The sequence below is a fragment of the Anastrepha ludens genome, chromosome 5 (genome assembly GCF_028408465.1).
Source record: "Anastrepha ludens isolate Willacy chromosome 5, idAnaLude1.1, whole genome shotgun sequence".
NCBI classification, from domain to species: Eukaryota; Metazoa; Arthropoda; class Insecta; order Diptera; family Tephritidae; genus Anastrepha; species Anastrepha ludens.
In genome coordinates this window covers 24,852,560-24,877,246 of record NC_071501.1, presented here as the reverse complement: position 1 = coordinate 24,877,246, position 24,687 = coordinate 24,852,560, and the positions used below count along the sequence as shown (strand labels likewise).

The following is a 24,687-nucleotide window of genomic DNA, read 5'->3' as shown; positions in this document are numbered from 1 at the left end:
CCTTTTACGACAGGCATACCTTACCTCGGGCATATTCTAACCCCTGCACCGCTGGGGGGAAGAAAAATTTTTAAAAGTATATGTCATTCTAAAAAATTAAAAAAAAAATGTGTTTAAAAGCATATTTTTCCCTAAAATATTAAACATTTTGTGTGTTTTTCAAATATGACAAAATAAACTTTTTTAAAAATATTTGGAGTGAAAAAAAACTTTTTTCCCCTAAATTTTTCCAAAAATAATTTTGTACTTATAAATATCTTATCGTAATTTCAAATAGTAATATATATATCTTATATCGTAAAAAAATAAAAAAAAAATTGAGTAAGTACATTTTAGCCCAAAAAGTTTAACAATTTTGTATGTTTTTCGAAAATGACAAAAATACTTTCTTAAAACATTTTCAATGAAGAAATGTTTTATTTGCTAAATTTTTCCAAAAAACATTTTTATACTTATAAATATTTTATTGTAAAAAATTTACAAAAAGCATTTTTAAAACGTATATTTTACCCTTAAAAATTTAAAATTTTGTGTGTTTTTCAAAAATGACAAGTACAACTTTTTTAAAACTTAGAAATCCTAAAAATCCTAAACTTTTTTCTAAAATTTTTCATAAAAAAATTTTTTGTTGCATAAATATTTTATCGTAAAACTTGAAAAAAATTATTTTTAAAAAGCATGTGCGAAAAAATTAAAAAAAAAGGTTTTTAAAAGTAAATTTTATCCTAAAAAATTAAGAATTTTATGTGTGTTTTTCCACTTTTTTCCAAAAATTTCCAATAAAAACTTTTCTAAATAATTTGCAATAAAAAAATTACTTTTTTCTTCCTAAAAGCACTTTTTTTCTAAATTTTTTCCTAAATATTTTTTTAAGTATAAATATTTTATCGTAGAACTATTTTTTTGTAAGTATATATATACTATATATATAATTGGCGCGTACACCCTTTCTGGGTGTTTGGCCCAGCCCCTCCTCATATTTGTGGTGTGCGTCTTGATGTTCTTTCCATGGAGGGACCTATAGTTTCAAGCCGACTCCGAACGGCAGATATTTTTATGAGGAGCTTTTTCAGGGCAGATATACACTCGGAGGTATGCTATTGCCTGCCGAGGGGCGACCGCTATTAGAAAAATGCTAAAAAATTAAAAAGTTTGCGTGTTCTTCCAAATGACAAAAAAAAATTTTTTTTAATTTCAATTACAAACATTTTTCCCCTAAAAAAACACATCTTTCCTATAAAGTGTTTTTTAGTATAATTATTTTATTATAAAAAATTGAAAAAAGTATTTTTAAAAAGAATATTTTATTTTATATTTATTTTTAATATTTTATCCTTAAACATTTTCTTCAAAAATGAGAAAAAGGCTTTTATAAAAGACTTTTTAAAAAAATTTCAATGAAAAGTATTGTTGTTTTTTCCTAAAAATAACTTTTCCTAAAAATCACTTTTTCCGTCTTAAAAAATTAAAAAAAAGTATTTTTAAAAAATATATTTTATTCCAAAAAATTAAAAATATACAATTTTTTAAAAGTATATTTTACCTAAAAAATTAAAAAGTTTCTGTGCTCTTTAGAAATGACAAAAAAAAATTTTGCAGTGAAAACTATTTGTTTTTCCTAAAAAAACCTTTTTCCTAAACGATTTTTTAAATATAAATATTTTATCGTTAAAAATAAAAGCAAAGTCAATATTTTAAAAAATAATATTTGACCATAAAATATTTAAAATTTTCTTCAAAAATGACAAAAAGGCTTTTTTTGAAACAATTTGCATGAAAAAGAGTTTTTGGTTAAAAAAAAAACTTTTCCTAAAATAATCTTTACCTAATTTTCGTATAAAACTGAAAAAAAAGTATTTTTAAAACGTGTATTTCATTCTAAAAAATTAAAAGAAAATGCATATAAAAGTATATTTTACCCTAAAAAGATTAGAAACTTTATGGGTTCTGAAAAAATGACAAAATAAAACTTAAAAAAAAAATTGCAATAAAAACAATTTTTTCCTTTACATTTTTTTCCTAAACAATTTTTTTAAAGTATATTTATAGTAAAAAATTGAAAAAACAGTTAAAAAATATATTTTATCCTAAAAATTTAAAAAAAAATTTTTTAAGTACATTTTCTTCAAAAAATGAAACAAAATTTTGGAGTGATTTTTGTTAAAATTTCCTAAAAAATGGTTTCTTAATTTTCCCTAAACAATTCTTTGTAATAGTAAATATTTTTCCGAAAAAAATAAAAAAAAGTAATTTTAAAAAGTATATTTTATTCTAAAAAATTAATTATATTTTCTTTAAAAATTGAAAAGAAAAACACTTAAAAAAAATTTGCAATGAGAAAATATATAACATTTTTTCTCTAAAATTTCCTAAAAAAACTTCTTCCTAAAATTTTCTCTAAAATTTGCTAAAAAAAAGTCTTCTTGATTTTTCCCTAAACAATTTTTTTAAGTATAAATATTTTATCGCAAAAGAATGAAAAAGAAATTGAAAAAAAATGTTTTTAAAAATAAATTTTACCCTAAAATATAAAAGGAAAATTTTTATAAAAATGTTCAAAGAAACCCATGAGGAGATTCCACTTTAAAAACTCTATACCGAAATTTTTAGCACTGAATAAATTTCAAATTGTTTAAATTTTATTCAAAATTTTTACAGTTTACTTTTTATTGTACTCAATCCTACAAATAAAACAGTTTTTAAAAAAATTAACGACTGTGTCCAATTACTTTAATCACTTGGCACGGGGTAACTCAAGTGTAATAAAATAAATTAAAATAAAATAATCTTCTATACTATAAAGGTGAATGTTTGTACGTTGTCCGCTCATCACTACGCAACGACAACACCAAATGACGTAAAAATTCTTATATATTCATATTTTCACCCAATGAAGGTTATAGGCATATTTTTATGATGGAACTCCCTTCCCACAGCCCCCCGGCGGCGCCACCACTCTCACTCGTCACTAATAATCGAATATTTGCTTAAATTTAATCTAAAAAATCTTAGTTTTTCCTATTTCCCACTATCTATAGCACACTCTGGCCTTCATAATCCGCATAAGCTGTTCAACTATGACCAAAATGCAAAGTTAAAAAACGGTTTGAGATAGAAAATTAATAAAAATAATTTTGCTTGATATTTTTCTGATTGGTTGTTTTGATTTTATTCAACGAGGGTTGATATGCCTGGATACCGGGTATTGTAATATTATGGTTATTAATAAAAAAATATTTTCTATGAAATTATTGCTTGTAATTCTTTTGTATACACATCCTAAATCCCTCAAAACTACTCCTACGCGAGCGGGGTCGCCGGTTAAAGCTAGTAATAAATAAAATTAATAAAATAAAAAAAAAAATAAGTCCAGTCGGAGCCAAATTAAGTATTAAATTAATTATTAATATTATTATTAAATTTGTATAATAACAAGTTATACAAATATAAGGAGGCAGCAGCACTAGCAGCATGGGCCATCTGCTGTCTGATAACAAAAAATGTAAATGTACTTATTGTATTAAATTAAATTAAACCAATTACTGTACAATACAGCAACAAAGTAAATAAATTAATCCGGAAAAAGCTATTTTGTTATTTTTCTCGTTCAGTCATGAAAATTCGCAACATACGCGAGTCAAAATCGCATTCAGGCGTAAATTACCCAAATAAACACATCATAACGAGAAAAACTGGTAGACCATTTAACCAACGGGATTTGAACTCCCGAAAATACATCAATTGACGGAACGCTTTCGCGCTGCACCACAACCAATAAATAAATTATGTGCATAACTGTAATGAGCTCCTAATACAAAATAGCACAGACACAAACCTACTAGCGCACTTTGACTAAAAATAGAGTAAACACAGGATGTCACAAGTGCCAATGAACTATATTTTCGTTAACATACTATTTTTAAAATTCGCAGATACAAATGTAGTTATAATCGTATGTCATGTAAACTAAATTTTAATCGATAGTGGGCAATAAAATAACAAAAATTAAAATAAAACCAGCTTTTAGCTAAAAAGAGATTGAGCATAGTCATCTGTGAAATGAAAAATTAACTAAAAAAGGAACTCGGAGAAAATATCAGCATTTCATAAGTTCACCCTGTCCCAACTGAACTTTATTTACATATGTATGTATGCACATATTTTGTGGTGGAGCCAGAGAATTAATATGAATTTCTGATGAGTCGTGCGTGGAATTGCACAGTTGCACAGTGCGGCCGATTCCCAAAAAGCTGGCCAAAAAGTCGAAAAAAAAAGTTTCTAGATAGAGTTTTTTTGTCTTTGGGTTGGCTACAGTAATGCCTTGAGTAGTGAAAACCGTTCATAGCAACGTCCTGTACCCTAAGTATCCTCTGTATTTTCAGTCGCAACGTGACCTTCGTTTGAGCATCGTATTACTGTCGATGAATAGTGAAAGTTGTACACATTTGAAAGATTTTGTAATGGAGTAAATTGAACAAAACCAAATGGAATCATCTTCGGAAGGTTAGTAAAATACGAGAAATCTTTAGTACATATCAATACCTCGACACAAAATTTTTAGCTGCAGCAATACGTAGATACATTTTTTGCAATTTTTTTATAAAATTTGAATTTTCAAACTGTATAGTAATACAACGCCGTCATATGCTGCTTTGAAACCTATTAAAGGCTACTCAAAAAAGTAATGGTTACTGAATAAAACAAGATTCAGCTGCTACCACTTGCTACCTTGCGACCCCGAAAACATATACATTTACATGAATCTTGATTATGTTCTAGAATATACGCTATTTCACGTGGGGGGGTGGCCAATAGGGGTGGAAGGGGATGGATTTTCAAAATTTTAAGATCAAATTCGTAATCAGCGACCCCGACAACCCCCGAGTAAGAAATTTTGAATCAATTACTTAATTTTTTGAGTTTTGGCCAGCTTTTCGGGAATCGGCCGCACTGTGAGTTGGGGAGCGGAGGCTTATCGTCAATCTTCAAAATAAAATATAAACAAAATCGTAAAAATTATCGCCGAGTCACTTGGACGGTACAAAAATTTTGTTGTAAATGCCCTTAAGCGCAAAAAAACCACAGAACTGATCATTTAATTGTGACTCTTGCCAAGAGGGATACTTTCAAGTCATCAAAGGCCGAGAACTGTGCGGCGTCGATTTTACAACATGCACCTACGAGGCAGAACAGCTCATAAAGTGCCTCTGTTGACACAAACGAATTTATGGAAGAGCAAAAGTTTTGTAAATTCATTTAGAAATGACGCTGGGCGAAATGTCAGATGTCCTACAGGGCAAGATTTTTACAGAAGTTCACAAAAACATTAAGCAAGGTGGCGGCAACGTAATGATTTGGAGATGCATCTTTTGATAATGGAATAGGACTTACTCACCGCATAACCATTAAAATGGACAAATTCATTTTCAAGGAGCCACTTCAAGAAGTGATGCTACCATTTGCTGAGAAGAATATGCCGCTTCGGTGGCTTCTTTTGCATGATAAGGACCCAAGACACTCCTCAATGCTAGTACGTCGAACGGTTTTTACAAAATAATTTTAAAATTATGAATTGACCAAGCCAATCACCCAATCTAAACTCTTTTGGAAACATTTAGCGAGATTTTTAAAAGCGAATCCGGAAGGAAACATTAAAAAATAAGAAAAATGTATGGCAAAAAATTAAAGAACTATGGTATTTCACTCCCCAGATGGTCACTCCCGTAGGATTATCAATTCTATGCTAAATCGAATACAAAAAGTCATTGAAAATCATTTTAATGACCATCACGCACAAGGTGAAGTCCAAAATAAACAAGACTGAGCTAAAATAGAAACGACAGGACCTTTGTGCTGATAACTTCGAGTTTATTTATACAATATATTCCCCTTTGGCCCCGAAATACCGTTATGCTCGATCTAAAAGCTAAAGAAAGAGTGTTTTAGGTCATCGACCAAGCCTTTTGGATAACCTCTACGGACGCAAAACGTTTTCCTTTCCAGGCTAAATGCAATTTTCTGAATAGATAGAAGTCGCAAGGAGCCACATCAGGCGAATACGGTGAGTGATTGATGGTTAAAATGCGATTTCTAGTCAAAAAATCAGTCACCGGAGTGGATCAATGAGATGGTGCAGTATCATGTAATAAGCGCCAGCTTCCTTCTTCGCGGTATTGAGGGCGAATTCGACGAATGCCATGCAACAAACGCTTCAAAACGGCAAGATAGAAAATTGCATTGACGGTTTGGCCAATTGGCAGGAACTCCTTGTGGACAATTCCCTTGGAATCGTAAAAACAAATGAGCATCGACTTGATTTTTGACTTCTCCAGACGCGATTTTTTGGGTGGTGTCTAGTCTGGGGCCTACCATTCGGAACTTTGACGCTTGGTTTCAGGTTCATGCTGGAAACACCACGTTTCATCACCAGTTACAATGTTGTAAAGGAAGTTCTCGTCTTTTTTCGTCTCCTTAATGGGGTCTTTCGAATGTTGAATTCTAAGCAATTTTTGGTCCTCAGTTAGCTTGTGCGAAATGAAACGTGCACAGACCTTTCGTAAGACCAAATGATCAGTTAAAAAGCGATACATTGATGTTTTGGAGATATTCAACTCCGATTCCAGGAATTTCAACGATGATTTCGGTTCATTTCTGATAAATTTACGAACAATTTTAATGGAGTTTTCGGTGATTACTGATTTTAGGCGGCCCGTATGTTCCCCGTCATTTATGTCCTCACAACCATCTCTGAAACGTCTAAGCCATTCATGAACTCTAGCATGAGATAGACAATCTTCGCCATAAACTTTGTTCATCAATTCAAATGTTTTAAAACATAATTTGATATTAGCTCTCGGTTCGAAACTCATTCTTGTACCGATGACACAAACATACTGACACTTTAGGCACAATAACTTCCCTTCGACTGAACCGAATGCCACAATGTTGTAAAGGAAGTTCTCGTCTTTTTTCGTCTCCTTTCACTGGAATTCATCTAGGGATGCAACTTCCAACGCACTAACTCATTAAAAAGAAGGCGCTATCAAAAACTTTTTTATGACGCTAGTCTTGTTTATTTTGGCCTTGCCTTGTACTTATATAAAGATATTTTCCTATAAGTTTTTATGACCAAATACTGAGGATTTACTTTGTGCTGGCGCTAACCACACACAAACTGCATATCTTCACAACACTTTCAGATGATTGGGATTACCTTGTTGCAACACAGGTCCGTGCTTCTAATATCACAAGGAAGGAGATTGGGAAGCTTGCAGGTTACTAATCGCGAATTTCTCGTTTAAGGGCAATATCGCTATTCTTTCGAATAACAAGTTGCAATCCAGGCACTGGATACGGCTACAACAACCTCTAAACTAGTGAACAAAGTAGGAATAGCCTTACCACCTTGAGTGAAAACCATAACGTCACCTTAATCTAGGTCTCAAGGCATCGGAACATTGAAAGTAGCGAAAAAGCAGATGAACTGGCAAGAGAGGGATCTGTCATGATTCTTGCAGAATCGGTATTCCACATCACTGGGTGCAATCAAGAATGCAATTTCCTTAAAATATCTCCGAATCGCGGAGTACAGATGAAGAGACTGGACAACATGTAAAGTTAGCAGAACGTTTTGACCCGCCTACAACAACAAACAAACGTCAATACTGATGAATATGAAGCGAAGGGATGCCTGCAGACTCACGGCAGTGATAACTGGCTTTTGGTCTATCGGGAAACAAGCAGCCAAAATGGGCGTCGCTCACAACATACACTCACCGTTACAGTTGTTGAAAACAACCGGAGTAAAGGAAACAAATTTCCATTTCCTCTGTGAACGCCCTGCCTTATGGAAGCAGAGAATGTCAACCCTTACTCCATGCCATCAAGAGTCGTACTTGAAAATAGATACAGCGTGATGCTGCCAGAGGCTCAATTGTAGTCAAACTCTGTAAAGGAGCCCGGCAAACACTGTATTCGCATTTGCACGGATGGCTCCAGGACCGAGCACAGCTCCGGCTCTGGGGTCTACATAGAATCCAGCGGGACAAAACTGCACTTTGCTCTTGGAAGTTGTGCTCATGGCCCCCAACCATATCAGGGGTAGTCGAGTCCTGTAAATCCAGGGTGAACTATGTCGGTAGACATAATAGCCTGATGCTAACATGGGTCCCGGGACACGTGGGTATCGTGGGTAACGTGACCTCTGGCTCCTTAGCAAAGATGGGCTCTGAGGCCAACTTCTTTGACCCAGAGCCCATACTGCCAATCGCTTCTGCAGCCATCAAAGCCACGGTTAGCAAATGGGTTACTACAACCCACAAGCGAGCTTGGCAGGCTGAGAGATGCTGCAGATGGACTAAACTGATGTTACCTATCATGTCCGATCGACTGTCGAAAATCCTCCTGTAATTAAGCAGAAGGGACTGCTGAAAGCTGGTTGGACTGATGACGGTCCACTTTCTAAGAGCGAAGCACATGGAAAAGGTAGGCATCTCAGACACTGCGCTCTGCCCAGCCTGCGGAGAGGAGGATGAGACGGCGGACAACTTCCTGTGTGTCTGCCCCGCCTTCGCTAGTCAGGTTTGAGGTCTTTGGCACGGATGTGTTAAGAAGCGACCACCTTGGCTCCTTGGCACCACAAAATCTACTCAGATTTTTTTCGGAGATCGGGTAGATTCATGGAAAATGAAGAGGGGATCCGAGTGCAGTACAATGGGCTTATTTGTGTCTGAGTGCTGTACTTGCTAGTTGTCCCCACAAAAAAAAAATCGCTTACAATAAATCGGCAATCAAACAAAAACAAATTATGTTATCTCAAAAAAAAAGTTTTAAAGAAGTATCTATCGACACAGTTGTCCATCCAAAATGGTACTACTTGAACAAAACGGGACAAAATTAATCCCTCTACGGAAGATTTATTATTTTCAATCATATTTGACACTTAAGAGCTGAACAGCTGCAGTACGTAAGCAAACAAGCAATGGAGGACGTAAAGTTCAGTAATTTTGTATGGAAAAAATTATTTAAAAACGAAACTGGATGATTAATTTTGCGCCACTTTTGCAAGTTGTAACTGCACACATATTTTACTCTTATTCAAACTATAGCAAATTTTTTTTTTTGTTTTAATTATGAAAACATTTTGTTATCCGAACTCACCTGCCCATCTATAAATTGCACATTGCCCAGCAGCAGCACGGCTGCCAGCACACGCACCACATCCAAAAACGGTATGCCCAGAATACCCAAACATGTCTTCCATGCCTGGAAGCGCGTTGCATCCTCCTGTTCATTCTGCGCAATGTCACCACTTTGCAGATAGCGCAAATTCGTTGGCGAATAACCTTCCAAATTCAATTTGATGCGCTCCTCTCTGCTCAGACCAGCCAGCATTTGATAGAAAATATGATAGTTCTTCTCCTTCGGCAGCGGATGTATGACGCGCGTTTGATCCAAAAAATAACAATGAATCTTGGTGCGGTAGAGCGCGCCATCTGTAACCTGCACCTCAATGAATTGGCCAATACGGCTCGATTCCGGATTAGTGGTCGTTTTGGCGGAACCCAAAGAACGTAGCACCGTGAACGCCGCAGCTAAATGCTTGAAAGCATCCGTTTCCGGGCCGCCACCGGCCACAGCAAACAGTTGACGCAGCAACAACATCGAGCAGTGCGTCTTACCCGCGCCAGAAGTGCCGGAGAGTATAATAGCTTGCGGATAGCCGGTCTCCGTTTGTTGGCGTACAGCTTCCTGTACGATGCGGTGCAGCTGAGGTGCTAATGGTAACGAACGTGTGGAGGACAACGTGAGAGGATTGCCAATATCACGGTAGGGATTGATAGCCAGCAATATGGGGCCAACGGTTGTCTAGAAGGAGAAAAGCAGAAATTTACAAAATATGTGGATGTAGAAGCTTAAGAAGCCTCGTTTGCTTACAAAGTAGCAGTTGGCTTTGAAGCGCGCCTGCAGCGTGCGCATCACAGCATCCTCGGTCAACGGTCCAGGCAGATGAATCAAATCTTCAATCTCTCTGGGCTGTTTGTGTGCACGGGTGGCATTGTTGTTGCTGATGCTGTGGATATTGGCGCCACCCCCGGTATGCGCTTGCATACCACCCAAGAAATGATTATTGGCATTCCGCTGTTCGACATTTGTACAGTTATAACCGAAAGGTGCGACGGTGTTGCTGTAACCGCTGCCATGGCTGGCGGTCAATTGCTTCGGTGCGATCGGTACGAAGGGCGGCAAGTTATGGCTTAAGTGTTGGACATGCGAGCCAACACCAGCGGAGCGCATTGGAAGTGTGTGCGAGGAATGTTGTTGTTGTTGTTGCTGCTGATGGTGTTGTTGCTGTTGGTGCTGGTGCTGTTGTTGGTGCTGGTGTTGTATAGACGACGGTAATGGGTGTGGTATGGAAGTGTTGCGTGTGGAAACGATGCCAGCAGCAGCGCCGGTTGGCAAAGTGGCAGCGCTGGCAGCGGATATGGTTGAATTGTGCGGCAATGTATGGATGTAGGTGTGCAAATGTGACTAATGCGAAAACAAGCAGAGAAAAGATATGTAATTGAATGTAATTGCATAGTAATTTGCTATGAATAGCGATTGGCTGGCCGACGATTACTCACCTTGGAGCTGTTATTGATATGCGTAAATGTGTGATTGCTGTTGTTAGCGTTATTACATGATGTCAAGGCTGCATTGTTGTTGTGATTGCTGCTGCTGCTGTTGCTGGTGTTGTTGTTGTTGCTGCCATTACTATTACCGGTATTACCTTTGGTGATGGCGTTGCCGCCGAGTGTGGGAATCAATGTTGAGTGTGATAATTGTAACTGCTGTTGCTGCTGATGTTGTTGCTGTTGTTGTTGCAATGTGTTCGTAATGTTGCCAGTTGCTGTTGTTGTAGTGTTGCTATGACTATGGTGTTGCGTGCTGCTGTGTAAATTCGGTGTGGAGGCATTCAAATTGATGGCTGTTAGTGCAGCTGTGTTGGTGCCGTGCTGTTGTTGCTGTTGCTGGCGCTGCTGTGCAGTACTCACCGATGTCACATTGCAAGTTGTGTTGCTATTATTATTGCTGTTGCTGTTGCTATTATTACTGTTAGTGCTTTGTTGTCCCTGACCAACATGCAGACGATTGCGCAGGGTGACTAATTCAGTGCTAAGACTTTTGAGACGCTGTTGCAAGTGCACGGCTTCATTGGACGAGGATGCGTCTGGAAGAGAAGTGTCAGATTCAATATTTAGCTACTTAGCTTCCTTTGTATAAATGCATAAAAAGGTGATTATTCAGTTGCTTAAAAGAAATATAGGGTGTTTCAATAGCGCGCTTAATTTTAATAAACTTTAAATTTTTCCCCATTTCGTGGTATTTCTATTTTTAACCACACCATCAACTGATAGTCAATTTACAATAACCCGCCATGCAAACAGTGGTACTCCTCAATGAGAAAACCCATCACTCTTCCCCCAGTTTATGGTACTGAATGGTATTTCAATAAAACTCAACAAAAGATAAGTTAAAAAAAATCAATTGGCTTAGTTGTGAGAGTATCCGCCTACAGATACCACGATTTTCCATGCGGAGCTCTTTACCACAATGGAAACAGTGGACACCATATCCAAAAGAGTCTCTGAGAAAGTAAAAATTAAAATACTTTCGGACAGCCAATCGGTTCTCAAAGCCTTGCATAGCTTCACATTTACGTCTAGAGTGTATTAATGCGCTGAACAAACTGGCCACTCATAATCAGGTCTCACAAATTTGGGTACCTGGACATGAGGGACACGAAGGAAACGAGAAGGCAGACTTTTATGCCAAAAAGGGCAGAACGCCTATCTATTGGACCAACCGCATTTTTCGGCTTTAACAAAAATAATATAATATAAGAAACCAAAAAATAGATCCAATCTAAAATCAGGGAACACTGGAACGGAACAAGCGGCCTTAATCACTCCAAAAAGTTTTTGAACTTCAATGCCAACAGAGCAAAATATGCTCTAACCCTAGATAAAAAGGGCCTCAGACTCTGTGGAGCACTGACAGGTCACTTTGGGTGTAATAAACACTAACACAATAGGGTTATTTAGTACAAGACTATGCAGGTTCTGCTGCGATGAAGAGGTGTCTATGGAACACTTAATCACCAACTGCGTGGCATTAGGCTACAGGAGACATAGAATCTTTGGCTCGTACCTACTAGAGGAGGGAGACCTACAATTGCTCCCCCCTAAGGAGCTTATTCGATTCCTCGGTATACTAAATAATTATAATTAAGTAATTAGGGGCGCACTATAGATCAATCTGGTAGCAGATATATATAGATCAGTGGTAGCTTAGCGTAACTCGTACAACCATTCCCATTGGTGAGAGTTCAGAAGGTGCGATCAACAATAGACCGTTAACCGGCTCTCAGCAATTTTGAAGGAATCAGCTGATTTGCTGACGTAACAGGGGATGTGACAGCGATTTGTTTACGACAAAGCTGAGATTGTATTGGTACTACAAGAAAAAATCAACGCAACCTCCACCCATTTTCCTCATTGGCGTTTGAGCAAGCACTGATTGAAACTGCGTAAGAATACTTGTGAAATTAGCGTGCCGAATCCCTTATAACGTGGCAGCCGAAGTTATTCTCATAATTCTGCTTCGGATGGTCAAACTTTGTAGTCTATCATCCTTGGTAGCAGCCCTTTTGCCCCCTATTATTAGTCAAATTCTTGAGGGGGCTCTGTACAGGTTACATTTATGGGCCGAGAAATGCGGGGACAATCACAGCGTGATTGATGCTGTTTATTAATAGCATACAAGTACGCAGCTGATCGATTCTGACATAATTCTTCGAGACGAAGTACTTGCAATTCGTATTGGACACATTTGGCATGTAGCTGAACTGGAAGTTAAATGTTTAAAGACGTATGGAGAGGGCGGTCCTTACTTAGTGTACTTACTAAACATTTAAAATACCCCTCCGCAGAAATTGTGAATTAGGATACCACAACAAATGCAAGAAGATATCCCCGAAAAAATTTGTTCGATATCTAAAAAAATTACCCAGCAATTTTTTTGTTTATTTAATATGCACCCGTGTAGCCAACGTTTTGAAAATTACCTTTGAATTCGCATAGGTTATTATTTAATTTACTCTTTAAATTTCCTTTATTTACTTTCCTTCCGATTTACTCTTTTAATTAATAACCTTAAAAAAAAAACAAATTACTTAAACTATTTTTATAGGGACCGAGAAAACTAAACAAAATTTAAATATCAAATGTTTTTTTAGCTGCATACGAGCTATCGATATCGATAACTATGGTTTGACAGCTGAGAATGGCGACCTGTTTTGGCATTTTTTTTCAGCAAAGTTCGGCAAGACATCATGAATCATTTGACGCCAGCGCCAACGCTTCCAAATTGTGGAAATTTACTTTGAAAAAATAAATCTTTTCGCGAGGTTCATAAAGCACTGGTGGAGTCATCGGCCCTTATTACTGCCAAAATGACGAAGGACCGACGTTACTGTGAATGGCGAGCGCTGAATGACTATATAGTAATGCTGACTACATTTTAAGTTCACAACCTCTTAAAAAACATCCAATATAAGTTAGATTACAATGATAGTCGGTCTGTACGACCAACTTACTTAGACCTTAGAGGTCCGTTGTGATACCACTGTGCTGCACAGGAACCTCATTTACTTTTCTTCGTGGAACCATTTTGTGGCTCTTATGAAGCGCAGGATTGATCCCACGCCAGACAGCTCTGTAAGAGAATTGAAAATGTATCTACCTAGAAAACCTGCTCTGATTTTAGCTACAGCTGGACTATTGCAAAGGAAGTGCTGAACTGTTTCATCCTCTTCCTCATATCTACGCCTTCTACAATATTCATGGGAGAAAACTTCTACTCTCAAACAATACCTGCTAAATAGCCAATGACCTCAATAAGCCGGTTATACAAGCCACGACCTCCGAGATATCATCTCTTGAGAGTCTCAGCAATTCCTTTGTCTTTTTCTTGTTTATTTGCGGCCATAGTAGCCTAGCTGTCAATATCTCGGTGCCCCGGAACCCAAAGAAGGCATTGATTTAATAGCCACCTGGCTGTGCGATAAGATTGCAATTTTTGTTACGGCAAGCGTATTTAGATATGTAGCCACTTCTTTTATAGCTAGAACATCTGCCTGATAGACGCTGCTGTAGTCTGGTAGTCGAATAGATAGTTCCAGTCCTAATTCCTTCGAAAATACACCATAGGCAACCTTGTCGTCTAGTTTGGACGCATCTGTATACAAACTGAATTCCCCCTTCTCCTTGGCTTTGATGTCTGCCACTCCCTTCTTGACGGTATATATACTTGTCTTTAAGAGCTTGTCGGAGGTGAGTCTAGGAATAGAATAGTCAATTTCTTGTTTGTGTCTATTTAGAATGAGCAAAATAGAAGCGTGGCTAAACCACTGGCCTTTCCATAGCGCCATACTTTTGAGTCTAAGCGCCGAGGTGGTGGCCACGTGATTTCCTATCAGATATGGTGCAGGCACGTTGATCAGCAATTCCAGCGCTTTATTTGGGGTAGTCATTAAAGTACCAGAGATGCATAAAAAGTTACTCTTTGGACCTTACTCGTCATTTTAGCGTAACTCGCCTTTTGAGTAGATGATCACCATACAAATATTCTATATATTAAGATTGGTCTAACTAACGTGAGGTGTTAACCCCCATTTAATACAGACCGCTTTTTTGCAAGTATATAATGCAACATTGGCCTTCTGTACTCTTTCCTCAATATTAGGTTTCCACGTGAGTTTGCCCTCTAATATGAGTTCTAAGTACTTGACATTCTCTCTCAAAAGAATCTTAAAAATTAGCAGGAAGATTATAGGAAGCCTATCTTCTTTGTAAAGAGAATTATTTCAGTTTTTGCGGAGTTTATATCGAGTCCCCTACTCTCAGTCCAGCTTCTAAGTGTGGCCATGTTAGAGCGCAGAACATCCATAAGGGTTTAGGATATTTGCCTAGGATAAGCAGTGACGTGGCAACTCCCTCTTTCCTGGGTCAACAATAGACACTTTACCGCCAAAATCCCAACAAGAGGTGAGAGGATTCCACCTTCATCCAATATACATATGTACAGTCTGTGTCAGAAAAAAGGAACCGCGATTATTCATGAAGTATAAAAGCCGTGTACTCTTCGTCGTTGTCGAGTATAGCCTGGCATCTTCTTCATGCTTTGAATCAGCTTTTCTGCGTAGCTCGTCGACAAACAGGATTAGATTTTGCGAACTTGACGCACGAGTTACTTTAAATCATGGACTGGCCTTCCGGCAAGATGCGTTTTCATAGTTCTCCACACATTTTCAGTGGGGTTGGTGTCTGGGGACTGGGAAGGCCAGTCCAATACTGTGGCGCCATTTTCTTGTTTTGTTGTTTCTCAATGTGTTTTTCTGAGAGCAGTGGTTTTGATGATGTGGGATGGTAGGATATGTTCTCCTCCTTTAGTCGACGTTCGATGGTGTTGATACTCACATCTATTCCATTTTTAGCAAAAACTGGGATCTGTGCTTGGCGTAGTCACAAAGAAGAGTTCCGCTTAAAAAGTTGAACGATCACTTTATCCTGCTTTTTGGCGTCACTCCCTTCAAGCCACGCTCGGAAAAGTCATCAACTTTTTTGTACACCGCTGATTCCACATCACAACAAACTTTTTTGATTTTTTAACTACTTTTGCAGCCATGGCGTAAGATAATTTCGGCCCTTTCGAATGCGTGCATAAAAATACCGCCTGAATATTGGTAATATTGGCTCACTCGTTGCTCAAACGCCGTACGGATTTCAGATGTCATACGATTTACTTGTCCGATCGTTTCGTGGTGAATTGGGCTAATATGATGAATTAGTGGATCGATGAGGCGTCCTTTGGAGTGTTTGAGAGAAAGTTTCTGCGGAAGATTTTTGGACCCTTGCACGTTGGCAACGGCGAATATCGCAGCCGATGGAACGATGAGCTGTATGAGCGTTACGACGACATAGACATAACGCAGCAAATAAAGATCCAGCTGCTGCGTTGGCTGGGTCATGTCGCCCGAATGGATACAAACGCTTCGGCGCTTAAAGTATACGAAGCGATACCAATTGCAAGTAACAGAGGGAGAAGAAGAACTCCTCTGCGTTGGAAAGATCAGGTGGAGAAGGGCTTGGCTTCACTTGGTGTTTCAACTGGTAACGGTTGGCACGAGAAATAAACGACTGGTGCGCTTTGTTAAATCCCGCCAAAATTGCGTAAGCGGTTATCGCGCTAATCAAAAAGAAGAAGAAGTAGATGAGGCCTAAGTCTGAGCATAAGAAGGTTTTCAAGCCACGAAAGGCATGGAAGTAGGCTGATAGGCCTATATAACGACCCCCGCATAAAAAATTATCGGTCCATCTGCCTGATGCCAGCCAGCACAAATTAAATTTTACTAAAATTTACTCGGTTATATAAAATTTGATTCGAACTGAATTTACTCTTCTTTAGGTTTTATGTTTGCAGCTCTTTTTTCATAGGTACATCTTTACCGGTACGAATGCTAATATATTTACCCATACTCGTCTACTCGTGTGATGCTTTCAACGAAATAGATTTATAGTTACTTAACGTCAATTTTTATCTGCTGACATCAAACTGGAGTTAAAAGCGGCCGCTATGGAGATTAGTTGGTATTTATATCTTCATTACCACATTTTGGCCAACGTTTTTGCCTTGAATGCGAAAATATTTAAATTTGAACTTGTGCCGCGACTTGTGTTTCGCGTTTCGATGTTCACTCTTGATTTATGCCTACCTAACTTGCTTGTCTGTTAGCCCAGAAGCGGAATGAATTTGCATGAGTTTAGCATAAAAGCGCCTATCTACATACCAAATCAAATTTTGTAAAATTATGCTTTAGACGCTTGCGGCAGGTGCGCAGTCTTGGCCAGCTAACGAAGCGCAGCTGATCGTTTGAACAAATGGGCAAAACGCACAATTTTATTATGCCAACTTTCCAATTTTACGAAATGAATTTGAGAAAAAACATCTAGATATAAGAATAAACATAAATACTTGAGATGCTGCTGAGCGATCATCAGAGGTAAATTGCCAAACGCACAGTGAACCGAGCGTAGTGAGAACTGAGAGAATATCAGCTTGTTGCTGCTCAGTTGAGTTGCGCACACGAATACGTGCCGCTAAAGCTTAATTATGAAGACTTCGATTCGGATTTATGTTGTTGGTTTTTGTCTCAGCAAATCTTCACTAAAGTCAATGCTCTTGGTCTCGCTCCGGTTGTGTGGGTAAACGGTGTTGGAGGTAAACTCATAGTGCTCGCTTCGTTTGCATTAATAACAACTTCTCTGTTTTGTTATTGTTATTTTCTAGTGACCAGTGCTGTTGGTTTTTCAATTGTTGTTAGGAATTGTTTATTTGCGAATGTATTTATGTAAGTATGCGCGTACATGTACGTATTTTATTTGTTTGGAGAAAATGCGCAAGGCTTTGAGCGGAAAACCTCATAATTCATTAATTCTTCAGAGTAGTGGTTTCGCACTTGCACTAATTCGTACTGAAATTAAATGAGCTAAAAACTTCCACACTTAACTTTTTGTTTTATTTTGGATGAAACTTAGTGAATTATTTTTTTTTTTATTTTCATTTTAGTTATTACGGTTTTCATAGGCATGCAGCTGGGGTTCACTGTGGGACACACTCAGGTCTATAGCTCACTGTGATGTTACATGGAAAACTTACCTTGGTCTCACCTGAAACCAAAGTGAACTGAACAAAACCTTTAGAAGCTTCACAGGCTTTAGGCTCATTTGACCGATTTCTGTTTTTTTTAACGAATTTGGTGTTTTTTGCATACGGGTGCACGAGCCTCAGTTGTCTGTTAGATGGCTAAATGACAGTCCAGAGTATTGTTTACAAGCGCGCGGAAGCGTTTTGCCGATAGTAAACGCGAAAAAAGAAAATCAGTAATGGATTTCATACATAAAAGACTGATTCCATTACATTTGGCTGGAAAATCACAACCAGCGATTCTTCGTCAAGCCGAGCACCTTAAAGTAAATAAAGTTTTTGTTTATCGCACCATTACTCGTTACAATCATACTGGTAGCATCGCGAAACGTCATGGAAGTGGTCATCAAAAAATTGCAATGTCACGTGAAATGGTTCAAAAAGTGAAGAAGCGACTTGAGCGAAATTCCGACGAAGTGCCAATCAAGTGGCGAATGAACTGAAAATATCTGACCGTAGCATGCGTCGCATACTGAAAAATGATCTCAAAGTTAAGCCGTACAAGATCCATGAGCATGATCTCACACCAAAGCAGCAACAAGTCAGACTTAGAGAATGAAGGAGTTGCTTCACTTGGCCGAAAGCGGTCAATTTCCGAACATTGGGTTTTCTGATAAGAAAATTTTTCAAATTCAGCAATTCGTAAACTCCCAAAACGATAGAGTTTATTTGACCGACTGTTCATACGAGAATTTAAGTCATCGATTGGTCACCAAGAGGCAGCACCCGCCACAGGTAATGGTTTGGGCTGCTGTAACCGCAGATGGGCGCTCTCCAATCGTTTTCATCGATCAAGGTATATGCGAAATATTATCGGGAAAGTATTCTGGAGTTTGCTTTAAAGCCATGGGCAGACAAACATTTCGGTGGCAGACCATGGACGTTTCAACAGGACTCGGCACCGTCCCACAAAGCTCGAGTGAACCAAGAATGAGTAAAACACAACGTTCCGACCTTCATCAAGTCAACACAATGGCTCTCAAATTCACTAGACACGAATCCGATGGATTATCCTCTATTCTCTTTGGGCTATTTTGGAGAGCGAGGTTCGAACTAAAAGATTCATCAGTCTCGAGGCGCTGAAAAAAGCCATTGTCCGCGAGTGGACCAAAATACATGCAAATCACATTCGGGCAGCTTGCGATTCATTTCTGGATCGTCTTAAGGCCATAGACAAGGCAAAATGTGGTTATATCGAGCAAAAGTAAATTAATTCTTAATTTTGTATTATTTTCATACGTTTTTTACTTTGAATTGAGTAAAAGTAAGTTCCCGAACAAAATTGGTGGCCTTTTTAATTGGTTACACTTCGAGTGTCGGACCCTGTATTTACAAAGGCTAAGGCTTTCGTAATATTATGTCAAAATTTCAAGCAAATTTGATAAAAACTGAGTGAGTTGTAGGACTGTAACTGAAAGAATTTAGCCGGGTAACTAGTGAGGATTTAGACTCACAGTGCAGCGAATTAAGATCCAGCGGTTCTGCTGGCTAAGTCATGTTGTCTGAATGGGTGCAAACGATCCTGCTCTGAAAGCATTCAATGTGGTACCAACTTTAAGGAAAGGCTCCTCTGCGTTGGAAAGAACAGGTGGAAAAGGACTTGGCTTCGCTTAATACGTTCAGCTTAGCCCGACAAAGAAAAGACTGGCGCACTTTGTTAAACTATCGGGACATTTTGCTATTGGGTTTCTGACACCATCTCTCTTTTGCTTTCCTTAATTTTTTTTTTTCAAAAATAAGTAGCTGGCATGCCGGTGAGGTTATACTCATATGGTTGACTATGCACTCGTGAGGCAGTTTTATGTCTAGTCGCGCTAGTACATCTAGGCTATTGTTCCTCTCGATGTCACAATGACCAGGAATGCATATTACATTTGGGTGCTGCATTGTATGGGTACTTTGGAGGTTGTCGACTGCTTTGCGAGAGATTTCATAGTCGCCTGGTGGTCAGTGTAAATGTAAATATCATCGCCAAGTATCATATCACACTGTACCAGTATCACGACCTTAATTATTGCCATCAGCTCAACCCGAAAAATACTGCAATAGTCGGGTAGCCCAAAACTAGCTATGCGGAAAATACACCAAGAACAAGTTAGGCTTTTGGCTGAGTACATGGAAGGACTCGACCTGCCTTACAACGCCCTCTTTTGTTGTCTTCCCTTAGGGGTAAGATCGAGAGTCGTAACCCCCAAACCGGGAATACCAGTTAGGATCTTTCCGTGGCCGTAGGAGTGTTTGAACACTTTCTTAAAGTATTTAGTCTTATTGTCGTGTTTCTAGAGGCGTGTTTTGACCGGAGGTTTATTGAAAAGAAGCATTGCACAAAAATCTGTATGATGTCCTATCTGACAAATAAAGTAAGCTTTACCAACCGAGCCGATAAACTCTTCCTATCATCAAAGTTATTGAAGGGTACTTTCATGCCAAGGGTACCGGTTTCTTGCCAAATGTAAAAGATGGGGAGAAAGGAGTCCATCGGCTTAAAAAGCCTTAATATGAATAAAAATTTAAATCCCAATAAGATAACTCACGGCGTAGAACTTTTTATGACTTAAAACTGAGGTCTCGGCGCATGAACTTCACACAACCCAACCAAAATATGACAGTAACCTAACACTCCACACGTGCAACCAAAAAGTCATTGAGGAAATACCAAAGCAGCGATTGGCGTTTCCCACTCACCCAAAGTACCGGTCATGTTGCAAGCACACGGGTTTAGCCTTCAGTCTTAGTATTAGAATTAAACTAGTTTGTAAGTTCAGTTGTAAAATATCAAACAACAAATAAAGAGCGGGCTCGTCCCGAATCATTTTTTTGGTTAACCACTATAGCTGGGTAGTTTAATTGGCGCCCAACGTGGGACCCAGTCGTGAGTGCAAAAACGAAGGAAACTTCAAAAGGCAGTGGCAGAAAATCTTTCGGCGCTAGTGCAAAAAATAACAAAAAAAGTTCACATGGCCCCTCAAGCAGCGGCAGAAGATCCTTCGGCGCTAGAGCAAAAAAAAAAAGAGGAAAAGTTCACAAGGCCCATCCTTCAGCACCAATTAAGCAGTCGTACGTGACTGGACCAACACATCTTAGAGAAACGCTTCAGTCAGTGAACGCAAAGCGAATGCGGATACAGGATCCAGAGTCATCGCGGGAAGAACCCTCGAAAAAAACGAGGGAAGAACCCCGTCCCCACAAGGTGCAGCTGAATTTAATTTTTGAAGTCAAACTTCTTAGGCGTCGATGGACGAGCGAGAATGGAGAGTAAAATTTCAAGGCCATGCAACGTTTTCGGCATTTTCGTTCCGCGAGAGAGAAAAAAGATATAACGTAGAGGAAAAGGAGAGAGAGTGCTATACCTTATATATATCTTAGAGGAAAAGGAGAGAGAGAGCTATACCCTATATATATCTTATCTACACTTTAGGCTATTCACGTCTCCCTTTTGTGTGGTCCTTCGTCTTTTCATCGACTCCTACGCTAAGGCTCTAGTTTAAGTCGTACGACATTACTCGTATTGTAGGAGCAAGATAGGACCACATATATTTTATATACAAGGCGTTAGAATATAACAGAGAGAGAAAGAGAGTGAAGGGTAAACCTGCAGCACTAAAGCCATATTACTATAGTAGAGCGGAAGAGAGCAACATATTGTTAGAATAGGTCAGATAGTATTGCGTATGCGCGTGCCTTGTCTATGCACGTTATAGTGTTAGACGCAATATGTATGCACGGTTCTAACGCCACTTTAATACATCGGAGTGAGAGAGAGCAGCGTATAGTTAGAATATGACAGATCGTATTGTGCGTGCTGTGGCAGTACGCGTTGGCGACTGACGCTATATATACGCAGTTGATATACCACGTGTATTATTATTAATTTTTGTGTTTTGTGATTATTTATATTTATTAAAATTTGTGTTCTGTGATTATTGAACTGCATCCGCATTTTTTTTGTAAATTTTGTCCATTTGTATTCTCTGCAAATGTTGTGAATTTATTTAGATATATTCTTTCTCTCTCTCTCTCATTCTCTCACGGGTCTCTCCCTCTTTCTTTGTCTGCCTTGAAAGTTTCACTTCCGTTTTGAGTACTACGCTATACACACTTTTTTTATGTTTATTAAATTTAGTATAATTAAGTGAAAAGTGAAAAAAATCTAAAAATAAAAAACAATTATTTCTATAATCAAGTGAAGAATTTAAAGACAGCCAATAATTTACTAAAATGAAAATTTATAAAAGTTCAACTCTGCGATTTTCAACACCAGGGACCCTCTACAGTGGAAAATCCCTCCTTCCTAGAAGGAGTAACGAAATATAATAATTATACATACTAGTTCTAACATATGGCCTGTACAGCCAATTACCAAATACAGCTGAAAGCTGGGATTCCACCACCTTCGGGGGGCCCTCAAACCCCCTTATAATTAATAAAAATCTCTGCGATTCAGTTCCTAATGGGGGACACTCCACAGAATTTTAAAGTATACAGAAATAATGAAATAAATAAATAAAATACCAAAATGCCCGATGATAACATACCTTCAATCCACAGACCATCCATGCGTAACACTGGCACCGCGGCTAGCAGCAGTGCAATGACAATATTAGAGGAGACAATCCGCAGGGTAGTCAAACAATTTTTTCCATAGTGAAGGACAGAAGCTAGTGAACAATATAGTGAACCCTAACTATGGATTCCTTACTTCGAGAGGCGAACCTGTAGTTGCAAAAGGAGCTACAGATTTGGATCGTGTCCCAGAGATAGCTAGGACAATAAGAGAATTTTCAGGAAACCCTCGTGAGTTTAGTTCCTAGAAAAAAAGTATAGAAAGACATAGGCTGCAAAATTTAGAATTACTTACAAGGAAGAAAGCAAAGGACCTGGATTAAAGCAGGAAAAAAACGAAAGATTACTCTGTAAGAAAAAAATGTGTAATTATCAAAAATGAAAGTTTCAACTGAATTTCTTCATATTAATTTAAATTCCCATTCAACGAATTAAATTAATTTGAAGAAATTAAACAAAATTTAATTTGGAAACAATTAAAATGAAACGAATTTTAATATGATTAAATTTAATTTGGAAAAAATTAGTGTAATCTTTAGCTAATAGGAAAGATCGAGTAAAAATGCCATAGGAGTTCGATTTTTAGATAGTAGGAAAAATAGAGTAAAATACGATAGGCGTTCGATGTTTAGATAGTAGGAAAAATCGTTATAAATACCAAAGGCCAAGGATATAAATTTAGAAAATAGTTAAATAACTACAGGTCTAATTACAATTTTTTTACAGTATCTTTGCTTCCATGGCTTACGCAGAAACCTTTGAAGGACGAGACAGCAAGAATACAGGAAGGATCATTTAAAATGATGCATAAGTATAATAGGCACGAAAATGTATGACGGTTTAGTGAAAGATGTTGAAAATATAATCGCACAAAATATCCTAACCAAACATCCACTACATCCTTTCCTCAATCATGACTTAGGAAACCATTATGACTTAGAAATAATTCATAAAAATATAGGAAATTTACTAGAAAATAACGATGGACAAGTAATAGTAAACGAAAAATGTTTAGATAAAATCAATGAAGCTGGTAATAAAACAAATGAAACAATGGGCCGGTATGATAAGGAACTTTTGAAGAGAGATTTTTGTTCATTGAAAGAGGAGTTCACGGCTCAGCTGCATACTCAGTTCAGAGTACCACTTATAAGCGAGACAATTTCTCTTTTGGACTTCAAGACTGTCAATACCAACGGTCCTAATAAAGGTGGTGGTGGAGGTGCTATCTGAGTGACACATCCCAGTCCAAATAGCAAAAAAGATGCCATTTTGATATACCACTTGCAGAACCCCTGCTTTCTTTAGTCGAACCATCTTAATTTGACTATGAATGTGTCATGTCGTCTATTTTCTTTTCCACCATTTCTTTCAAATTGACCATCGAGAATTCCCTCAGCATTCTATGTATGTCGTAAAGCACCCAGACTTGGGCCCTCATACTGATAGTGAAATAATGTTGCCTTAGATTTTTCTTGATTGCAGTTTCTGCATCTATCGTTGTAAGATCACACAACGTTCCTTCCTGGCATGGTCTCCCAAAGGCCAGTGGCCGGCTATTGTTGACGTAATTCTGAACATGTCTTAATAACTCGTCAGTTCTGCTTTCTTAACAACTCGTCAGTTATGGATTTGTTGAAATTGAGTCACGTTTGTTTAGTTATTTCGCAGGTATTTGTGTTAGTCCATCTGTCAGCGCCCTGCTTCTGAAGTGGCGAAAAGCTCTGTCGGTGTTGTCGGTGTAAAATGCAGTTGTATTCTATTTGATTACTGAATTCAAATCCCATTCTTTTCGAGTGGGGAACTTTACCTTAAGGGGTGCCGGTGATCCAGAGCTCGAAAATTTAGGTTTTTTTCAGGAATTTTTTTTTTTTAGAATAAAAAAAATGGAAAACGATATTTACATTTTTTCGGCTTTTTATTTAACTTCGTTTACATACAAAATTAATTTTTTTTTTTTTAATAATTTAAAAATAGCCGCTGAAGTTGAGCCTCCCGAAAAATTGGGCCTGGACGGTGTTACCGATTTTGGCTCTTCTATTTATCTCAAATACAAAAACCAAAAAAAAATTATTAATCAGTATGACTGTAGCTATGTCCCGCTACTAGAATAAAAAATTTATAAAAAGTGACGCGGTTTTGAATTTGACACTCAAAAAATTTGATTTTTTTTCAGTCTTTTAATAAAAAAAAAAAAACTAAATAATTGAAATATTAATATGATTCGAGTACGGGCGATAGCCATTGATGTTGTGAGTAACATCTTAAGACGATTCGGTTGAATAGGTTTTTTTTTTTGACAACACCAAGCCGAAA

At 37.9% G+C, this 24,687-nt stretch overlaps 1 protein-coding gene across 2 annotated transcripts in view; it reads right to left on the bottom strand.

Moving 5' to 3' along the window:
• Positions 1 to 24,687, bottom strand: part of LOC128864307 (myosin-G heavy chain) — a 55,377-nt gene that overhangs the window by 9,740 nt on the left and 20,950 nt on the right. For both annotated transcript variants that reach the window (XM_054103909.1, XM_054103910.1), the window contains exons 3-5: positions 10,626 to 11,212; positions 9,937 to 10,530; positions 9,160 to 9,867 (exon numbers count right to left, since the gene is read on the bottom strand). In XM_054103909.1, the coding sequence (XP_053959884.1) occupies positions 9,160 to 9,867; positions 9,937 to 10,530; positions 10,626 to 11,212 (1,889 nt within the window). The remainder of the gene's footprint in view (positions 1 to 9,159; positions 9,868 to 9,936; positions 10,531 to 10,625; positions 11,213 to 24,687) is intronic.